This window comes from Microcaecilia unicolor, chromosome 6, assembly GCF_901765095.1.
Source record: "Microcaecilia unicolor chromosome 6, aMicUni1.1, whole genome shotgun sequence".
Lineage (NCBI taxonomy): Eukaryota > Metazoa > Chordata > Amphibia > Gymnophiona > Siphonopidae > Microcaecilia > Microcaecilia unicolor.
The window spans coordinates 136531220-136547300 of NC_044036.1; the positions used below are offsets into that span (position 1 = coordinate 136531220).

Consider the following 16081-nt stretch of genomic DNA (forward strand, 5'->3'; position numbering starts at 1 on the left):
GAGGCCAATGCAAGAAGAGATGGCAACAGGTTCCACGTGTCCCTGAAGTAGTTATTCATATGTTCTACGTGGACACAAAAGTGATAACTGAAGTTCCCCATCTCATCTGCACCATCTAGTGAAATTAGGGCAGCGGTGACAGCCCAGATGGAAAGCATTAGGTGAAACAGAGAGTTTCTTCAGGATGTTCATCCTAAGGGGTCCCTCTATTGCTATAACCCTGTGGTTCCCAAACATAGTCCTGGATGCACCCTAGCTAGTCAGGTTTTCAGGATACCCCCAATGAATATTCATGAGAGAGATGATTTTTCATGCACTGCATCCACTGCATGCAAATCTTGCTCATGAATATTTATTGTTGGTATCCTGAAAGCCTGACTGGCTGGGGTGTCTCCAGGACTAGGTTTGGGAACCACTGCCATAACCTGTAGGCCTCAGCATTCAAAGGTGTAATACTAAACCCTGAAGGGATGGAAGCACATTCCTCCTACAGTAAGTTTCACTAATTTTTTAACTAGCTGTGCCTGCATGAATAAATAATAAGTCTTCTACAGACGGCAAACTGTCTTGGTCAATCTGATCTCACACTCAAGCAAGTGATCATGAATTTTCTGTGATAGAGGATTCTCAATCCAGTCCTTGGTGCACACTCAGCTAGTCAGGGTTTCACAATATCCACAATGACTATAGGTGAAAGATTTGCATGCGCTGCCATCATACACAAATATATATATCTCAGGCAGATGTCATGAATATCCTAAAATCCTGACTGGCTGAGGATGTCCCAAAGACCAAATTGAGAATCAGTGTTCCAGGGTGTGCAGTGAAGTGAGAATGGTGACACTGTAGCCCTGGACTCCAGGGCACAGATTTTAAAGCAGACAGCATTCTCCTGGATGCCCCATTTTGGTCCCAAATGTTCAGTTTTCTATGTGGCTTCAAAGCTAGTTACTGCTCAGAAACAGAAAGCCAACTGAAGATCTTAAGCAGAAAATGTTAAAAATAGGATTCATGTTTCTAAAAATGATGTGAATGAGACTATAGAACCAGTCCAAAAATACCAGTTTTATTCTGTTGACTGTCTTATTGTTTCACAGACCTTTCCTACAAGGCTAAGGCTCACTAAGCAACTTCTTGATCCTTCTTAACATTTAAACTCCTGCCAAACTTGAAAAAGCAACAGTTTCTTGATTTTCTTTTCACTTATATGAAATGGTCTAGACTTGCATACACACATTCGGCCTTTGCTAATGACTTGCATACAATAGAGCAGTTTGTGCAGGCATCCAGAGAGAATGTCTGCTCATCAGCAACAGCCAACAGGATCAACCATAGTGCACAGACCATGCAAGAGCCTTTTCTTCACTTAGGGATTGGCTAGCAGCAGCATCTGGCTTGTTTCCTGCAAGCCAACGGGCAGCAGATCCTCGGAATGCTGTGCTCATCCCAACAGGATTTCTGTCTGCCAATGTCTCAGACAGCAGACGAGGAATTCAGAATCATGGTGCAAGAAACAGCTATTTTGCTTACGGTCCATTATCTTGCAAGATAAAACTTCTGTTCAAGAGAGACCTGGAAATGCTGAATTACTTAGTTACGTTATGGATTTATAAAATCCTAGAAGAAAAGAAAACCTCCCCAACCCATTCCATGATTGAAATTCTTCGAATGCAGGGAGGGTTCAAGAGACGCATAACTCTCATACATAGTATTCAGGCTTCTTTTATGCATTTATAGCTTTCCAGCGGTCGCTGTCAATACTGTTAATACTACCGACGTGATGGGGCATAGAGGCCACGTCATCCAGGTAGGCTGCATAGGCTGCAGTGTCAATCTGAGTGCTGGAATAATAACCAGAATCTAAGCCTTCCTTCCGGGCCACCGCATAGGCATGTGGGAGGTGAACATCTGTGTCCTCTGGCTCATCCACTTGAGTTTTGTAGGAGAAAAGGATCTTCGGCTCAGCTCTGCAATTGAAAAGACATCCATTGGGACTGTTAGCAGGGAAGCTGGAGCAGTTATTGTGCAACTGGTGAACTCCGCGTCTTATGTCTTTCCCTCCCTTGTATGGTTTTTATGGTTGGTTGTTTTAGCTGCTATTTTGCAATTAGATCCCTTTGGTTTATGTGTTGTTTTAAGTTACTTCTCTGTTTAAATTAATTTAAAATTAATACAGGAATCTATTATATAGCATCTGAACCCTTATCTCTGTATGGTTTACAAATATACCAGAAACACCAATACAGTGGGAATAACAATCACAATAAAACCACCTAACAAATTCAACTAAGATATTCTTAAACAACCAAGTTTTCAACAGTTTTCTAGAATTTACTTATAATTTGACTTTATGTAAATCACTGAAAATTGTATTGTGCAGTGTATCAAACAAATTGGAACTCTGAACCTTGTCTTGATCTTACTGCTTGGAAGGTCAGAGGTTAGTTCACTGCTAGAACAGGGCATGTAAGATTAGGTTTGTGTGTCACCTTTAAGATAACTGCATCTGAGAAATAAATGTTCTGATTGGGATATTGTGGAGGAAAATATTGTCTTGCTTTATTCCTCTTAATTCTAAGAACTCTAAAAAGCGGCCAGAGCCCCCTTCACTCCAGATTTGGGAAGTCCTGGCTACAATACATTTGTTCTTACTGTTCTCTTTGAACAGAGGAAAAGACTTCAGATGCTCGGCTTATCGTTGTAAATTTATCAACAGGACTGCCGTGTGAACTTGATGAGGAAGTTTGCACAGCAGTCCTGTTGATAAATTTACAACGATAAGCCGAGCCTCTGAAATCTTTTCCTCCGTTCAAAGAGAAGAGTAAGGTCGGATATGCTTGCTATGATTTGTGATTAGAGGTTTCCGATAAGCGCCATACAGGGTATACAATATATTTGTGAATTGGTATCACATTTTAAGGCACCAGAGAAATGGGAGGAACTGTGAGGCCTTGTTGCAGCTGTATGTTCATGAGGAGATGGAGCTCTCTTTAAATTTTGGTTTTTTTTAATTGACCCTCTTGTATTATTGTGACATTTAGGGGGCTATGGGGTGTAGGGGGGGGTAAGACATTTTTCTGTCTCTTCTTCCTGTTCTAGTTTCTGTGTGAGCGGACTTTTCACCTGAGTGTGTGGGGGGAGGGGGGGAGACCAGTGGGTTTTATCTTTACAAGTGAATTTGTTCTTAGCTTCCAGCTTTTTGCTATATTACTATTGTGAGATGTTTTCCAAGTTCTGTGTGGCCACAGCTATCGCTATTTGTAGCTTATGGTTACTTACTGTATTGTGCTGCACATTAATTCAATAAAAAATGGATTAAAAAAGGGATATATGTTTGTCATATTGTGATGTACACTGAGCATTCATGGCTTAGACACCTCAATAAGGATGTGGAGGTAACAAAACACAGCATATGCCCTTTAAGGGACAAATGACACCCTTCCGAAATCCCAAAATACTCAGTTTAGCTTAGTTAGCTTAAATGCCGGCTTGGATATTAACCAAACTGCTATGCAGGGTCTGCTAATTCACCAGAGCACTGGCTACTCACCCGAAGAAGCCCTTCAGGAACGCCCCATACATGAGGGGGGCGAAGAAACTGAAGTACAGGAATGTAGTAACATCAACGCAGCTGTCAGAGAAAAGGAAAAAGTCAATCCAACTATACTCCAACCAAGGAGTTTGCAGCTGTAGAAAGCGAATGCTACATACCTGTAGAAGGTATTCTCCGAGGACAGCAGGCTGATTGTTCTCACTGATGGGTGACGTCCACGGCAGCCCCTCCAATCGGAAACTTCACTAGCAAAGTCCTTTGCTAGCCCTCGCGCACCGCGCATGCGCGGCCGTCTTCCCGCCCGAAACCGGCTCGAGCCGGCCAGTCCAGTATGTAGCAAGACAATACACTTCAAGGGAAGACACAACTCCAAAGGGGAGGCGGGCGGGTTTGTGAGAACAATCAGCCTGCTGTCCTCGGAGAATACCTTCTACAGGTATGTAGCATTCGCTTTCTCCGAGGACAAGCAGGCTGCTTGTTCTCACTGATGGGGTATCCCTAGCCCCCAGGCTCACTCAAAACAACAACATTGGTCAATTGGGCCTCGCAACGGCGAGGACATAACTGAGATTGACCTAAAAAATTTACCAACTAACTGAGAGTGTAGCCTGGAACAGAACAAACAGGGCCCTCGGGGGGTGGAGTTGGATCCTAAAGCCCAAACAGGTTCTGAAGAACTGACTGCCCGAACCGACTGTCGCGTCGGGTATCCTGCTGCAGGCAGTAATGAGATGTGAATGTGTGGACAGATGACCACGTCGCAGCTTTGCAAATTTCTTCAATGGAGGCTGACTTCAAGTGGGCTACCGACGCAGCCATGGCTCTAACATTATGAGCCGTGACATGACCCTCAAGAGCCAGCCCCGCCTGGGCGTAAGTGAAGGAAATGCAATCTGCTAGCCAATTGGATATGGTGCGTTTCCCTACAGCCACTCCCCTCCTATTGGGATCAAAAGAAACAAACAATTGGGCGGACTGTCTGTGGGGCTGTGTCCGCTCCAGGTAGAAGGCCAATGCTCTCTTGCAGTCCAAAGTGTGCAGCTGACGTTCAGCAGGGCAGGAATGAGGACGGGGAAAAAATGTTGGCAAGACAATTGACTGGTTCAGATGGAACTCCGACACGACCTTTGGCAGAAACTTAGGGTGAGTGCGGAGGACTACTCTGTTGTGATGAAATATGGTGTAAGGGGCCTGGGCTACCAGGGCCTGAAGCTCACTGACCCTACGAGCCGAAGTAACTGCCACCAAGAAAATGACCTTCCAGGTCAAGTATTTCGGATGGCAGGAATTCAGTGGCTCGAAAGGAGGTTTCATCAGCTGGGTGAGAACGACATTGAGATCCCATGACACTGTAGGAGGCTTGACAGGGGGCTTTGACAAAAGCAAACCTCTCATGAAGCGAACAACTAAAGGCTGTCCTGAGATCGGCTTACCTTCCACTTGGTAATGGTATGCACTGATTGCACTAAGGTGAACCCTTACGGAGTTAGTCTTAAGACCAGACTCAGACAAGTGCAGAAGGTATTCAAGCAGGGTCTGTGTAGGACAAGAGCGAGGATCTAGGGCCTTGCTGTCACACCAGACGGCAAACCTCCTCCAATGAAAGAAGTAACTTCTCTTGGTGGAGTCTTTTCTGGAAGCAAGCAAGATACGGGAGACACCCTCTGGCAGACCCAAAGAGGCAAAATCTACGCCCTCAACATCCAGGCCGTGAGAGCCAGAGACTGGAGGTTGGGATGCAGAAGGGCCCCTTCGTCCTGCGTGATGAGGGTCGGAAAACACTCCAATCTCCACGGTTCTTCGGAGGATAACTCCAGAAGAAGAGGGAACCAGATCTGACGCGGCCAAAAAGGAGCGATCAGAATCATGGTGCCTCGGTCTTGCTTGAGTTTCAACAAAGTCTTCCCCACCAGAGGGATGGGAGGATAAGCATACAGCAGTCCCTCCCCCCAATCCAGGAGGAAGGCATCCGACGCCAGTCTGCCGCGGGCCTGAAGTCTGGAACAGAACTGAGGGACCTTGTGGTTTACTTGAGATGCGAAGAGATCCACCAGGGGGGTGCCCCACGCCTGGAAGATCTGTCGCACCACACTGGAATTGAGCGACCACTCGTGAGGTTGCATAATCCTGCTCAACCTGTCGGCCAGACTGTTGTTTACGCCTGCCAGATATGTGGCTTGGAGCACCATGCCTTGACGGCGAGCCCAGAGCCACATGCTGACGGCTTCCTGACACAGGGGGAGAGATCCGGTGCCCCCCTGCTTGTTGACATAGTACATGGCAACCTGATTGTCTGTCTGAATTTGGATAATTTGGTGGGACAGCCGATCTCTGAAAGCCTTCAGAGCGTTCCAGATCGCTCGCAACTCCAGAAGATTGATCTGTAGATCGCTTTCTTGGAGGGACCACCTTCCTTGGGTGTGAAGCCCATCGACATGAGCTCCCCATCCCAGGAGAGACGCATCCGTGGTCAGCACTTTTTGTGGCTGAGGAATTTGGAAGGGACGTCCCAGAGTCAAATTGGAGCAAATCGTCCACCAATACAGGGATTCGAGAAAACTCGTGGACAGGTGGATCACGTCCTCTAGTCCCCCAGCGGCCTGATACCACTGGGAGGCTAGGGTCCATTGAGCAGATCTCATGTGAAGGCGGGCCATGGGAGTCACATGAACTGTGGAGGCCATGTGGCCCAACAATCTCAACATCTGCCGAGCTGTGATCTGCTGGGACGCTCGCACCCGCGAGACGAGGGACAACAAGTTGTTGGCCCTCGCCTCTGGGAGATAGGCGCGAGCCGTCCGAGAATCCAGCAGGGCTCCGATGAATTCGAGTTTCTGCACTGGGAGAAGATGGGACTTTGGGTAATTTATCACAAACCCCAGTAGCTCCAGGAGGCGAATAGTCATCTGCATGGACTGCAGGGCTCCTGCCTCGGATGTGTTCTTCACCAGCCAATCGTCGAGATATGGGAACACGTGCACCCCCAGCCTGCGAAGCGCCGCTGCTACCACAGCTAGGCACTTTGTGAACACCCTGGGCGCGGAGGCGAGCCCAAAGGGTAGCACACAGTACTGGAAGTGGCGTGTGCCCAGCTGAAATCGCAGATACTGTCTGTGAGCTGGCAGTATCGGGATGTGTGTGTAGGCATCCTTCAAGTCCAGAGAGCATAGCCAATCGTTTTGCTGAATCATGGGGAGAAGGGTGCCCAGGGAAAGCATCCTGAACTTTTCTTTTACGAGATATTTGTTCAGGGCCCTTAGGTCTAGGATGGGACGCATCCCCCCTGTTTTCTTTTCCACAAGGAAGTACCTGGAATAGAATCCCAGCCCTTCTTGCCCGGATGGCACGGGCTCGACCGCATTGGCGCTGAGAAGGGCGGAGAGTTCCTCTGCAAGTACCTGCTTGTGCTGGAAGCTGTAGGACTGAGCTCCCGGAGGACAATTTGGAGGTTTTGAGGCCAAATTGAGGGTGTATCCTTGCCGGACTATTTGGAGAACCCACTGATCGGAGGTTATGAGAGGCCACCTTTGGTGAAAAGCTTTCAACCTCCCTCCGACAGGCAGGTCGCCCGGCACTGACACTTGGATGTCGGCTATGCTCTGCTGGAGCCAGTCAAAAGCTCGCCCCTTGCTTTTGCTGGGGAGCCGCGGGGCCTTGCTGAGTCGCACGCTGCTGACGAGAGCGAGCGCGCTGGGGCTTAGCCTGGGCCGCAGGCTGTCGGGAAGGAGGATTGTACCTACGCTTGCCAGAAGTATAGGGAACAGTCTTCCTTCCCCCGAAAAATCGTCTACCTGTAGAGGTAGAAGCTGAAGGCTGCCGGCGGGCGAACTTGTCGAATGCGGTGTCCCGCTGGTGGAGAGACTCTACCACCTGTTCGACTTTTTCGCCAAAAATGTTATCCGCACGGCAAGGCGAGTCCGCAATCCGCTGCTGGATTCTATTCTCCAGGTCGGCGGCACGCAGCCATGAGAGCCTGCGCATCACCACACCTTGAGCAGCGGCCCTGGACGCAACATCAAAAGTGTCATAAACTCCTCTGGCCAGGAATTTTCTGCACGCCTTCAGCTGCCTGACCACCTCCTGAAAAGGCTTGGCTTGCTCAGGGGGAAGAGCATCAACCAAGCCCGCCAACTGCCGCACATTGTTCCGCATGTGTATGCTCGTGTAGAGCTGGTAGGACTGGATCTTGGACACGAGCATAGAGGAATGGTAGGCCTTCCTCCCAAAGGAGTCTAAGGTTCTAGCGTCCTTGCCCGGGGGCGCCGAAGCATGTTCCCTAGAACTCTTAGCCTTCTTTAGGGCCAAATCCACAACTCCAGAGTCATGAGGCAACTGAGTGCGCATCAGCTCTGGGTCCCCATGGATCCGGTACTGGGACTCGATCTTCTTGGGAATGTGGGGATTAGTTAATGGCTTGGTCCAGTTCGCAAGCAATGTCTTCTTCAGGACATGGTGCAAGGGAACAGTGGACGCTTCCTTAGGTGGAGAAGGATAGTCCAGGAGCTCAAACATTTCAGCCCTGGGCTCGTCCTCCACAACCACCGGGAAGGGGATGGCCGTAGACATCTCCCGGACAAAGGAAGCGAAAGACAGACTCTCGGGAGGAGAAAGCTGTCTCTCAGGAGAGGGAGTGGGATCAGACGGAAGACCCTCAGACTCCTCGTCAGAGAAATATCTGGGATCTTCCTCTTCCTCCCACGAGGCCTCACCCTCGGTGTCAGACACGAGTTCCCGGACCTGTGTCTGCAACCTCGCCCTGCTCGACTCCGTGGAACCCCGTCCACGATGGGGGCGTCGAGAGGTAGACTCCCTTGCCCGCATCGGCGAAGCTCCCTCCGCCGACGTAGTCGGGGAGCCTTCCTGGGAGGTGGCCGCGGTCGGCACCGCACGCGGTACCGACGTCGGGGACCTCAACCTGGGCGATGGGCCAGCCGGCGCCACGCTCGACGGTACCGGAGGCGCAAGCACCGCCGGTACCGGAGGGGTAGGGCGCAACAGCTCTCCCAGAATCTCTGGGAGAACGGCCCGGAGGCTCTCGTTTAGAGTGGCTGCAGAGAAAGGCTGAGAGGTCGATGCAGGCGTCGACGTCAGTACCTGTTCCGGGCGTGGAGGCTGTTCCGGGCTGTCCAGAGCGGAGCGCATCGACACCTCTTGAACAGAGGGTGAGCGGTCCTCTCGGTGCCGATGCCTGCTGGGTGCCGAATCCCTCGGCGACCCAGAGCTCTCGGTGCCGACACGGGGAGGAGACCGGTGTCGATGCTTCTTCGATTTCTTCCGAAGCATGTCACCGGAGCTCCCCGGCACCGACGAGGAGGACGTCGAATCCATCCGTCGCTTCCTCGGGGCCGAGACTGAAGAAGGTCGATCTCGGGGGGGCTGTACCGCAGGAGCCCTCAGGGTAGGCGGAGACCCACCCGAGGGCTCACCGCCACCAGCAGGGGAATGGACAGCCCTCACCTGCACTCCACCCGATGCACCACCGTCCGACGACATCAGCAGACGAGGTCCTGGTACCACCGACGTCGATGCAGCTATCCGATGTCTCGGCGCCGATGCAGAGGCCCGATGCCTCGATGCACTCGATGCAGGGGCGGCCGAGGAAGATGGTCTGGACGCTGACGACGTCGATGCACTCGAAGATCCCGGTGCCGATGCCGACGAAGAGCCCGAGAACAACACGTTCCACTGGGCTAGTCTCGCTACCTGAGTCCGCCTTTGAAGCAGGGAACACAGACTGCAGTTCTGAGGGCGGTGCTCGGCCCCCAGACACTGAAGACACGACGAGTGTCGATCAGTGAGCGAGATAACCCGGGCGCACTGGGTGCACTTCTTGAAGCCGCTGGAAGGCTTCGATGTCATGGGCGGAAAAATCACGCCGGCGAAATCAAAAGCCGAAATGGCGAAATTTGAAGCACCAAAATTTAGAGGGAGAAAAATCTCGACCGAGGCCAAAAAGAGGCCTACCCCGACGACGAAAGAAAACTTACCGGGGCAAAAAGCTGGAAGTACGGGGAGGATTTACACGAAACCCGGCGGGGGGTTTCCGGAGCACTTCCCGACTAAGAGAAACTTTCCCGAAGGAAAAAAACACGCTCAAAATAAATTGGACGCGCGAGGTCGACTTTCCGGGGCTCGACACGGCGAAAACACGACCGTACCGAGTGCGGACAAAAGAAGACTGGCCGGCTCGAGCCGGTTTCGGGCGGGAAGACGGCCGCGCATGCGCGGTGCGCACGGGCGCGCGAGGGCTAGCAAAGGACTTTGCTAGTGAAGTTTCCGATTGGAGGGGCTGCCGTGGACGTCACCCATCAGTGAGAACAAGCAGCCTGCTTGTCCTCGGAGAATAAATATTAACACTACAAGAAAAGCAATCTTTGCCAGAGAATGAAGTAAAAGCAGTTAGCTTAGTGGGGTTTAAAAAAGGTTTAGATAGCTTCCTAAAAGTCCATAAGCCATTATTAAAATGGACCTGGGGAAAATCCACTACTTATTTCTAGGATAAGCAGCATAAAATGTACTGGACTGTTTGGGATCTTGCCAGGTACTTGTGACCCGGATTGGCCACTGTTGGAAACAGGATGCTGTGCTTGATGGACCTTTGATCTGTCCCAGTATGGTAAATACTTATGTACTTCTGCACAATTAGTCTTTTATACATACCATAATCCTTCAATGATATCTGCACACAGCAGAGCACTGCCCAAGCCTTGGACCAGATTCAACAGAGACAGAATTCCAGCATATATATAAAAGCTCTTCCTTGCTGTGAAAGACACATAGGAAAGAGAGGTGAAATATTACCTTCAGTGTATTAAAATGAAGCAGGTCGCCTGGAGCTTACAATGATGACCAGGAGATAGTTTAAATCTCACTGCTGACACGCGTTGTGACCTTGGGCAACAAGCTCAGGTACTCACTTAGATTGTAAGTAAGGACTAATGGCACCCTATGTAATTTGTTGTTAACCATCTTGGATTAGAACGCTACAAAATTGATGAAATAATAATTACTGGATTCAGTATCCTGTTTACAAAAGGCAAAGCTATAAACACATCTGGTCAGAACATGTAAAGTACCTTAAATCAGTTAACACTGAACCAGACCACTAACATACAAACCCAACTCTTTCTAACATCTAGTTACCCTGCTGTAGAAGATTTCAAGACTACCATTAGCTACACAGTCTGGAGGTATTCCAGCCATTTAATACTGATGTTGAAAGCTAAACTCATTTTCTGCTGCAATGTCAGGAGTTCCTGCTATTTATTATCTTGGCACATGTTATACGCTTAAATTTATCTGCTTCCAGAAATACATGATTTCATCAGGGACCATATTCTGCTTCTAAATTCCCCATTAGGCAGTTTGTGAAGATCTAAAAGGAAACTTTAAGCCATTGAGTCAACGGTGTTCTGCATCTAAAAAGTTCCTTTTAAATCCCAAAGTAGTCAACCCTGAGTAAATTGCAGATCAGTGGTGATGTTTTGGGTCAGACCAGCGATATCTTTCACTCCATCTGCAATAGTGATTTCTCACAGTTCAAGCAGGTCTAAGGTCAGTGACCCAACAGAATCGGCACCGTCCCAGATCACCCATATTCCATTATTGGGAATGTTATCTGATCTAGTCGCCAGCATCTCCAGAAACAAACATTCCACGGTCCATCTTTTATCACAGTCATGGGCCTGGCTCCCTGTAGTATTCCTACTGTCACATGCTTGTATTTAGATTTTACACGGACTTACTTGTCTTTCAAAATCTGAGCTCCAGGTGAGTTACTATGAGGTGTGTTAAGTTGATTTATCACTTCACCTAAGGGATGAACTGCAGCAGTTGTCTATGTGCATTTTTGCCTCCTTAAGGGAGTCAAGTTATTCGCCATAGCACCTTTCATGTTGGTTCCCCATGTTTTCAGTCAGCTAGCATCTACTGTCAACCACGCACCTAAACACCTTGCTTTTAACCTATCACCCCTAACAAACTACATCCAAGATTATATCCTAATAAAGTTCATAACTCTCTTCAATCATTCGTTTGGAGTGTCAGAAACAGGCTATGCTTTATTAATGTTCCTCTCTTACTGCAGCATTTATGCTTTCGATGTGCAGTTAATTGGCAGCTAGCCCACAAAGATTTATAGCCTGGTGATTTGAAATATTTACCTTTTTGTTCACCAGAATTATAAGTCAAAATACAGGTCAGCCCAATAACTCAGTGGTAGTCAGGTCTTCCACCCCTGTGTTACCTGGAAACACTACAGATTCGACAACTCACAACCCTCTGGAGCAGAAGTTGTGCTCATTTCTCAAGGACGACACCCAGCAGCTGGAAACAGAATATGACTGCACAGAGCTCTAGTGTATGGTCCCAGCCCATGACCAGATCAGGTAAGCTGAAGAAGCAGAGTTTGTTTTTAAATCGGGATAAAAATTCACATATGAAGGCTTGTGGCACCAGATCCCAGTCCTGGTTCTGACTGCAAGCACACATCTAGCCTCTCCGCCCGTTTGTCATACAAAGACCATATCACATCCTACAATGGATTCCACAGTATGTGGTTGGACTATTAACTACTTACATGGCAGTGAAATCCTCTCTTTTAAAGGTGTTTTTGGAAGGATCACGATCAAAGTGTATATCTGAAAAAAAATGTGAAAAATGCAAACAGGAAAAAAAAAAAGTTACACATGTGATTGGAAACTTATTTCAGCAACACCTGGGAGAATGAAAGTGGTTCTGAGAAGGGCTATAAAGAAAAAAAAAAGTACTAAAATAGGGGTAACAACTGTGAATTCTATTATCACTATCTTCTGTGATCTATCACTCAACTAATTTATCCAAATCATGACCTTGGGACCAACCCCAGGTTCCTTAGTCATGAGCCTTCTAAGTAGACAGCATCAAAGATTTGCTGAATTCCAAGTAAACAATATTCAGCCCATGCCCTTGATCTAATTCCCTGGCCACCCAATTGTATATATATTTATTAGCAGTAAAAGTAAAGATTTATGCCACTCTAGTTCAGCATGTTAGGCAGGTCCAGTAGCTGAAGAGGCTGGAAGGCAATTTTACAAGGGGGAGGATACAAAGAGTTACATCCAGCAATCCAATCCAATCTGCACACCCAGGTATAAATGTAATAGGATAAGGAGATGAACTTCTTACCAGGAAGAAGAAGCAGGAGCTGACGAGCCAAAAGTGCCTGCCGCCATGCCCGTAGATATTAAAGTCTGCTGCTGACAGATGGGAATCGGGATACTGGATCTCCAGTGTGCCCTAACGCAAAGCAAAGCCAGGCCATTCTATGAAATGTTTCCAATATGGTTAGTGTTTTTTTATCTTTTAATAAGTTTTAACCTCTGACATAGTGAGGCAATGCTATAAGTTAGGTGCTCGCATTTACACTGGTAAATGTTTCCAATAGTAGCAGGCCTGCACTACACTTCTATGTATGAGCATGCTGTCTCAGCGCAGTTCTGCAAATACTCAACTTAACTTACATAGCACGTATTCACAACGGTGGAAAATAGGCAGGCTCCCACTTACGCATGTAACTTACCAAATACTGGGAGAGTTACCCATGTCCCTGCCGCACTTATACCAGTTCTATAGCTGCCGTTAAGTGCACTTTATAAGATGCTTATGCATGAATTATTTATACACAGACTGTTGTAAATCCTTTATGAAGGAGCTTTTCTAACCCTATCATAACAGATCCAGTAAAAGTGGCAGCCTTATCAGGGTGTACAGATGGATATGTTAACCCTACAGAAATTGTTTAGGAGAATCGCACTACTGGATGGTCGTATAATTGGATTATTAGCTGTTGACTGCATTATTCTAAGCTTTGTCTATTGCAGGGATGCAGTGTACAATGTATCCCTTCAGCATGCTATATGGTGTTTGATACAGTGCTATGGTGCATGAATTTTCGTTGTTGCACTGCTTTGGCGGGGTTAACTAGCTCAGAATGGCAGTCTAGGGATGTTTAGCCTGATTTTGTACTCTCACCTGGGTCACAGAGTATGCCAGAGACAGAACGGTGGTGATTGCCAAGACACGCTTAATACTAGACTTGCTTTCAAGGTGACCTAAAACACAAAAAGCAACAGAACAATGTGAAGAGTCTCACCACTCACCCAATGTGTGAATCAAGGATTCCACAAACTGCCAACAGGCTGCAGCTCCCGATCCCACCAAATGCGCCAAGGTTTAGGCACCAAGACGCAGCGCTCTGAGCACAAATTCTAACACAGCAATTTTGCACGCCTAAGCCACTACAGAATATCAGGGTGAATCAGCAGTTATATGGCAACGTCCATTTACGCCGTGTCAATAGCAAGTATAATGGAGCACTTTGGTGTGTACGTGCCAGAATTCTACAATTTTAACCTGCAAATGGTGCTTACATTTAGGTGCTAAGATGATACAAGACTGACCTCTAGAATGAGTTAAGAAAGAGCGTGTACTGCCCCAGGGTTGGAAAGGGGACCGGTAAACACAGCACACTAAACTGGGAACTAGCGGTCAACTCCATCTTTTCCCATGATCCGTGGCAAAAGGGATTCATTGTAGGCCCAGGAATACAAATGTAATTGAAAAGGTCCATTTTGATAAAACATTATCAACTCATGCACTGTAAAATCTTCCACGGTATAAATTAGTCTTTTTCTGCTGTCATTTTTCTATTTTTCTGTGGCCTACATTTGAACATACAGCCAATCCAGTATACCAATATCATCTACTAACCTCTACTATATCTTTGTGCTTATCCCATGTTTTGAATTCAGATACGGTCCTCCACTCTACCACCTCCTCTGGGAGGTCGTTCCACAGAGCCACCACCCCTCGTTTCAGAGCTTTCTTTCAATTGAAAGAGACTCATCTCCTTTGCCTTTTATATTATGGAAGTATTTAAATCTCCCCTCTCCTGCATTTCTGCCAAAGTAGTATGCATAATAAGATCTCTAAGTCTGTCCTCATACACTTTATGACGCAGACCACTGACCCTTTTCGTAGCTGTCCTCTGGACTGACTCCATCCTGTCTAGATTGTTTTGAAGGTGTAGTCACCAGAATTGTACACAGTACTCTAAATGAGGTCAGATCAGAGACTTATACAGAGACACTATCACCTCCTCCCTTCCTGCTGGATGATCTCTTTCTCATGGAGGAAGTGGTAAAATCCATTTGCTCTTCAAGAAGGGATCGTCATTGCCAACTGACCTCATACATGAGCATTTTCTTACAATCAACGTACCAAAGGCGAGGCCCAATATTATCACACTGAGCTCAATGGCCAGGAGGAAGAACCTTGTGATTTCCCACAGAATCTGAAATGAGAAACCTCCAGTTATAAAGCTGATCACATATGTTCTCTATCACATGACTTGATGCCTGCAAATCTTACTACGGATTTATTCCTAAGGTGTTTGGACATCACGGCTTGAAAGTTCAAATTGATTCTCATCGCACATTTTCCCTCTCTTACAGATGTTAAATGTGAATCTCTAGCACTGCTTCGTCACTTTACTGATTACTCCTCTCAAATTCGCTTGTCGGCAAAACAAGAGCTTTTGGAAAAAAAGGAACCCTCCCAGATGATTCTTAAACTTGGTTTAGAGTTTGATGCCCGTTTCTTGACAGCAGACTAGCAGAACTTACATACAGAAGACACTACACCCCATGTATTAGATTTTTTTTTTTAATGTTTTTTATTGAAAGTTTTCAGTTTTTCCATCTTTCCATATAAACAACACAACAGAAGCTTAGACATTGACATGTACTACAATGGATCTGAAACTCCAAATCTAACCGCTAAATTTGCTAACCAACACTTATACAAATCTCCCCTTATAACAAAACCCCTTGCACCCTCCCCCCCCCCCTTGACATTAGAGTTAAAGAAGAGTTTGTCTAGCCTTCTCATACGGTTGCCAGATTTTATGAAATATATGCATCTGACCTTTTCTCATCGCCGTTAGCCTAGACATCACATGTAAGTAATCCATTCTAGCCAATACTTCTTTGGTAGAGGGCATTGTCACCCTTTTCCAGGCTTTTGCAATTGCCATTTTTGCAGCCACTAGCATCTGGATCGCCAGTTTGTGCGTACATGTTTTGCTACCCGGGGGCCTAGAGTGTAATAAACAAATTTCTGCTTGCTGTGGGTATTCTATTTGTATAGCTTTTTTCAATATTTCTATAATTTGTGACCAATATTTTTGGGCTTTTGGGCAATCCCACCAGATATGCATAAATGTGCCCCGTCCACCACACTCCCCCCCACAGTTTGCTGATACTCGGGGATATATTTTATGCAGTTTCTCTGGCGTATAGTACCACCAGTATAATATTTTATAGCCATTTTCTATTGTGGCCTGGGCGATGGAGGGCTTCAACAGCTGTCTATAACTACTCTGCCACCATTCCGAAGAGAAATTCCCCATGTATTAGATTTGATATTTATTTATTAGGATTTATTTACCGCCTTTTTGAAGGAATTCACTCAAGGCGGTGTACAGTAAGT

General features: G+C 47.1%; 1 protein-coding gene across 1 annotated transcript in view; it reads right to left on the minus strand.

The window, feature by feature from the left end:
- Positions 1-372: 372 nt before the first annotated feature.
- TPRA1 (transmembrane protein adipocyte associated 1) overlaps positions 373-16081 on the minus strand; it is a 50092-nt gene continuing 34383 nt past the window's right edge. The window contains exons 5-11 of the mRNA XM_030207045.1: positions 14813-14885; positions 13565-13644; positions 12719-12829; positions 12132-12192; positions 10214-10316; positions 3551-3631; positions 373-1967 (exon numbers count right to left, since the gene is read on the minus strand). Of these exons, the coding sequence (XP_030062905.1) occupies positions 1724-1967; positions 3551-3631; positions 10214-10316; positions 12132-12192; positions 12719-12829; positions 13565-13644; positions 14813-14885 (753 nt within the window). The 3' untranslated portion in view covers positions 373-1723. The remainder of the gene's footprint in view (positions 1968-3550; positions 3632-10213; positions 10317-12131; positions 12193-12718; positions 12830-13564; positions 13645-14812; positions 14886-16081) is intronic.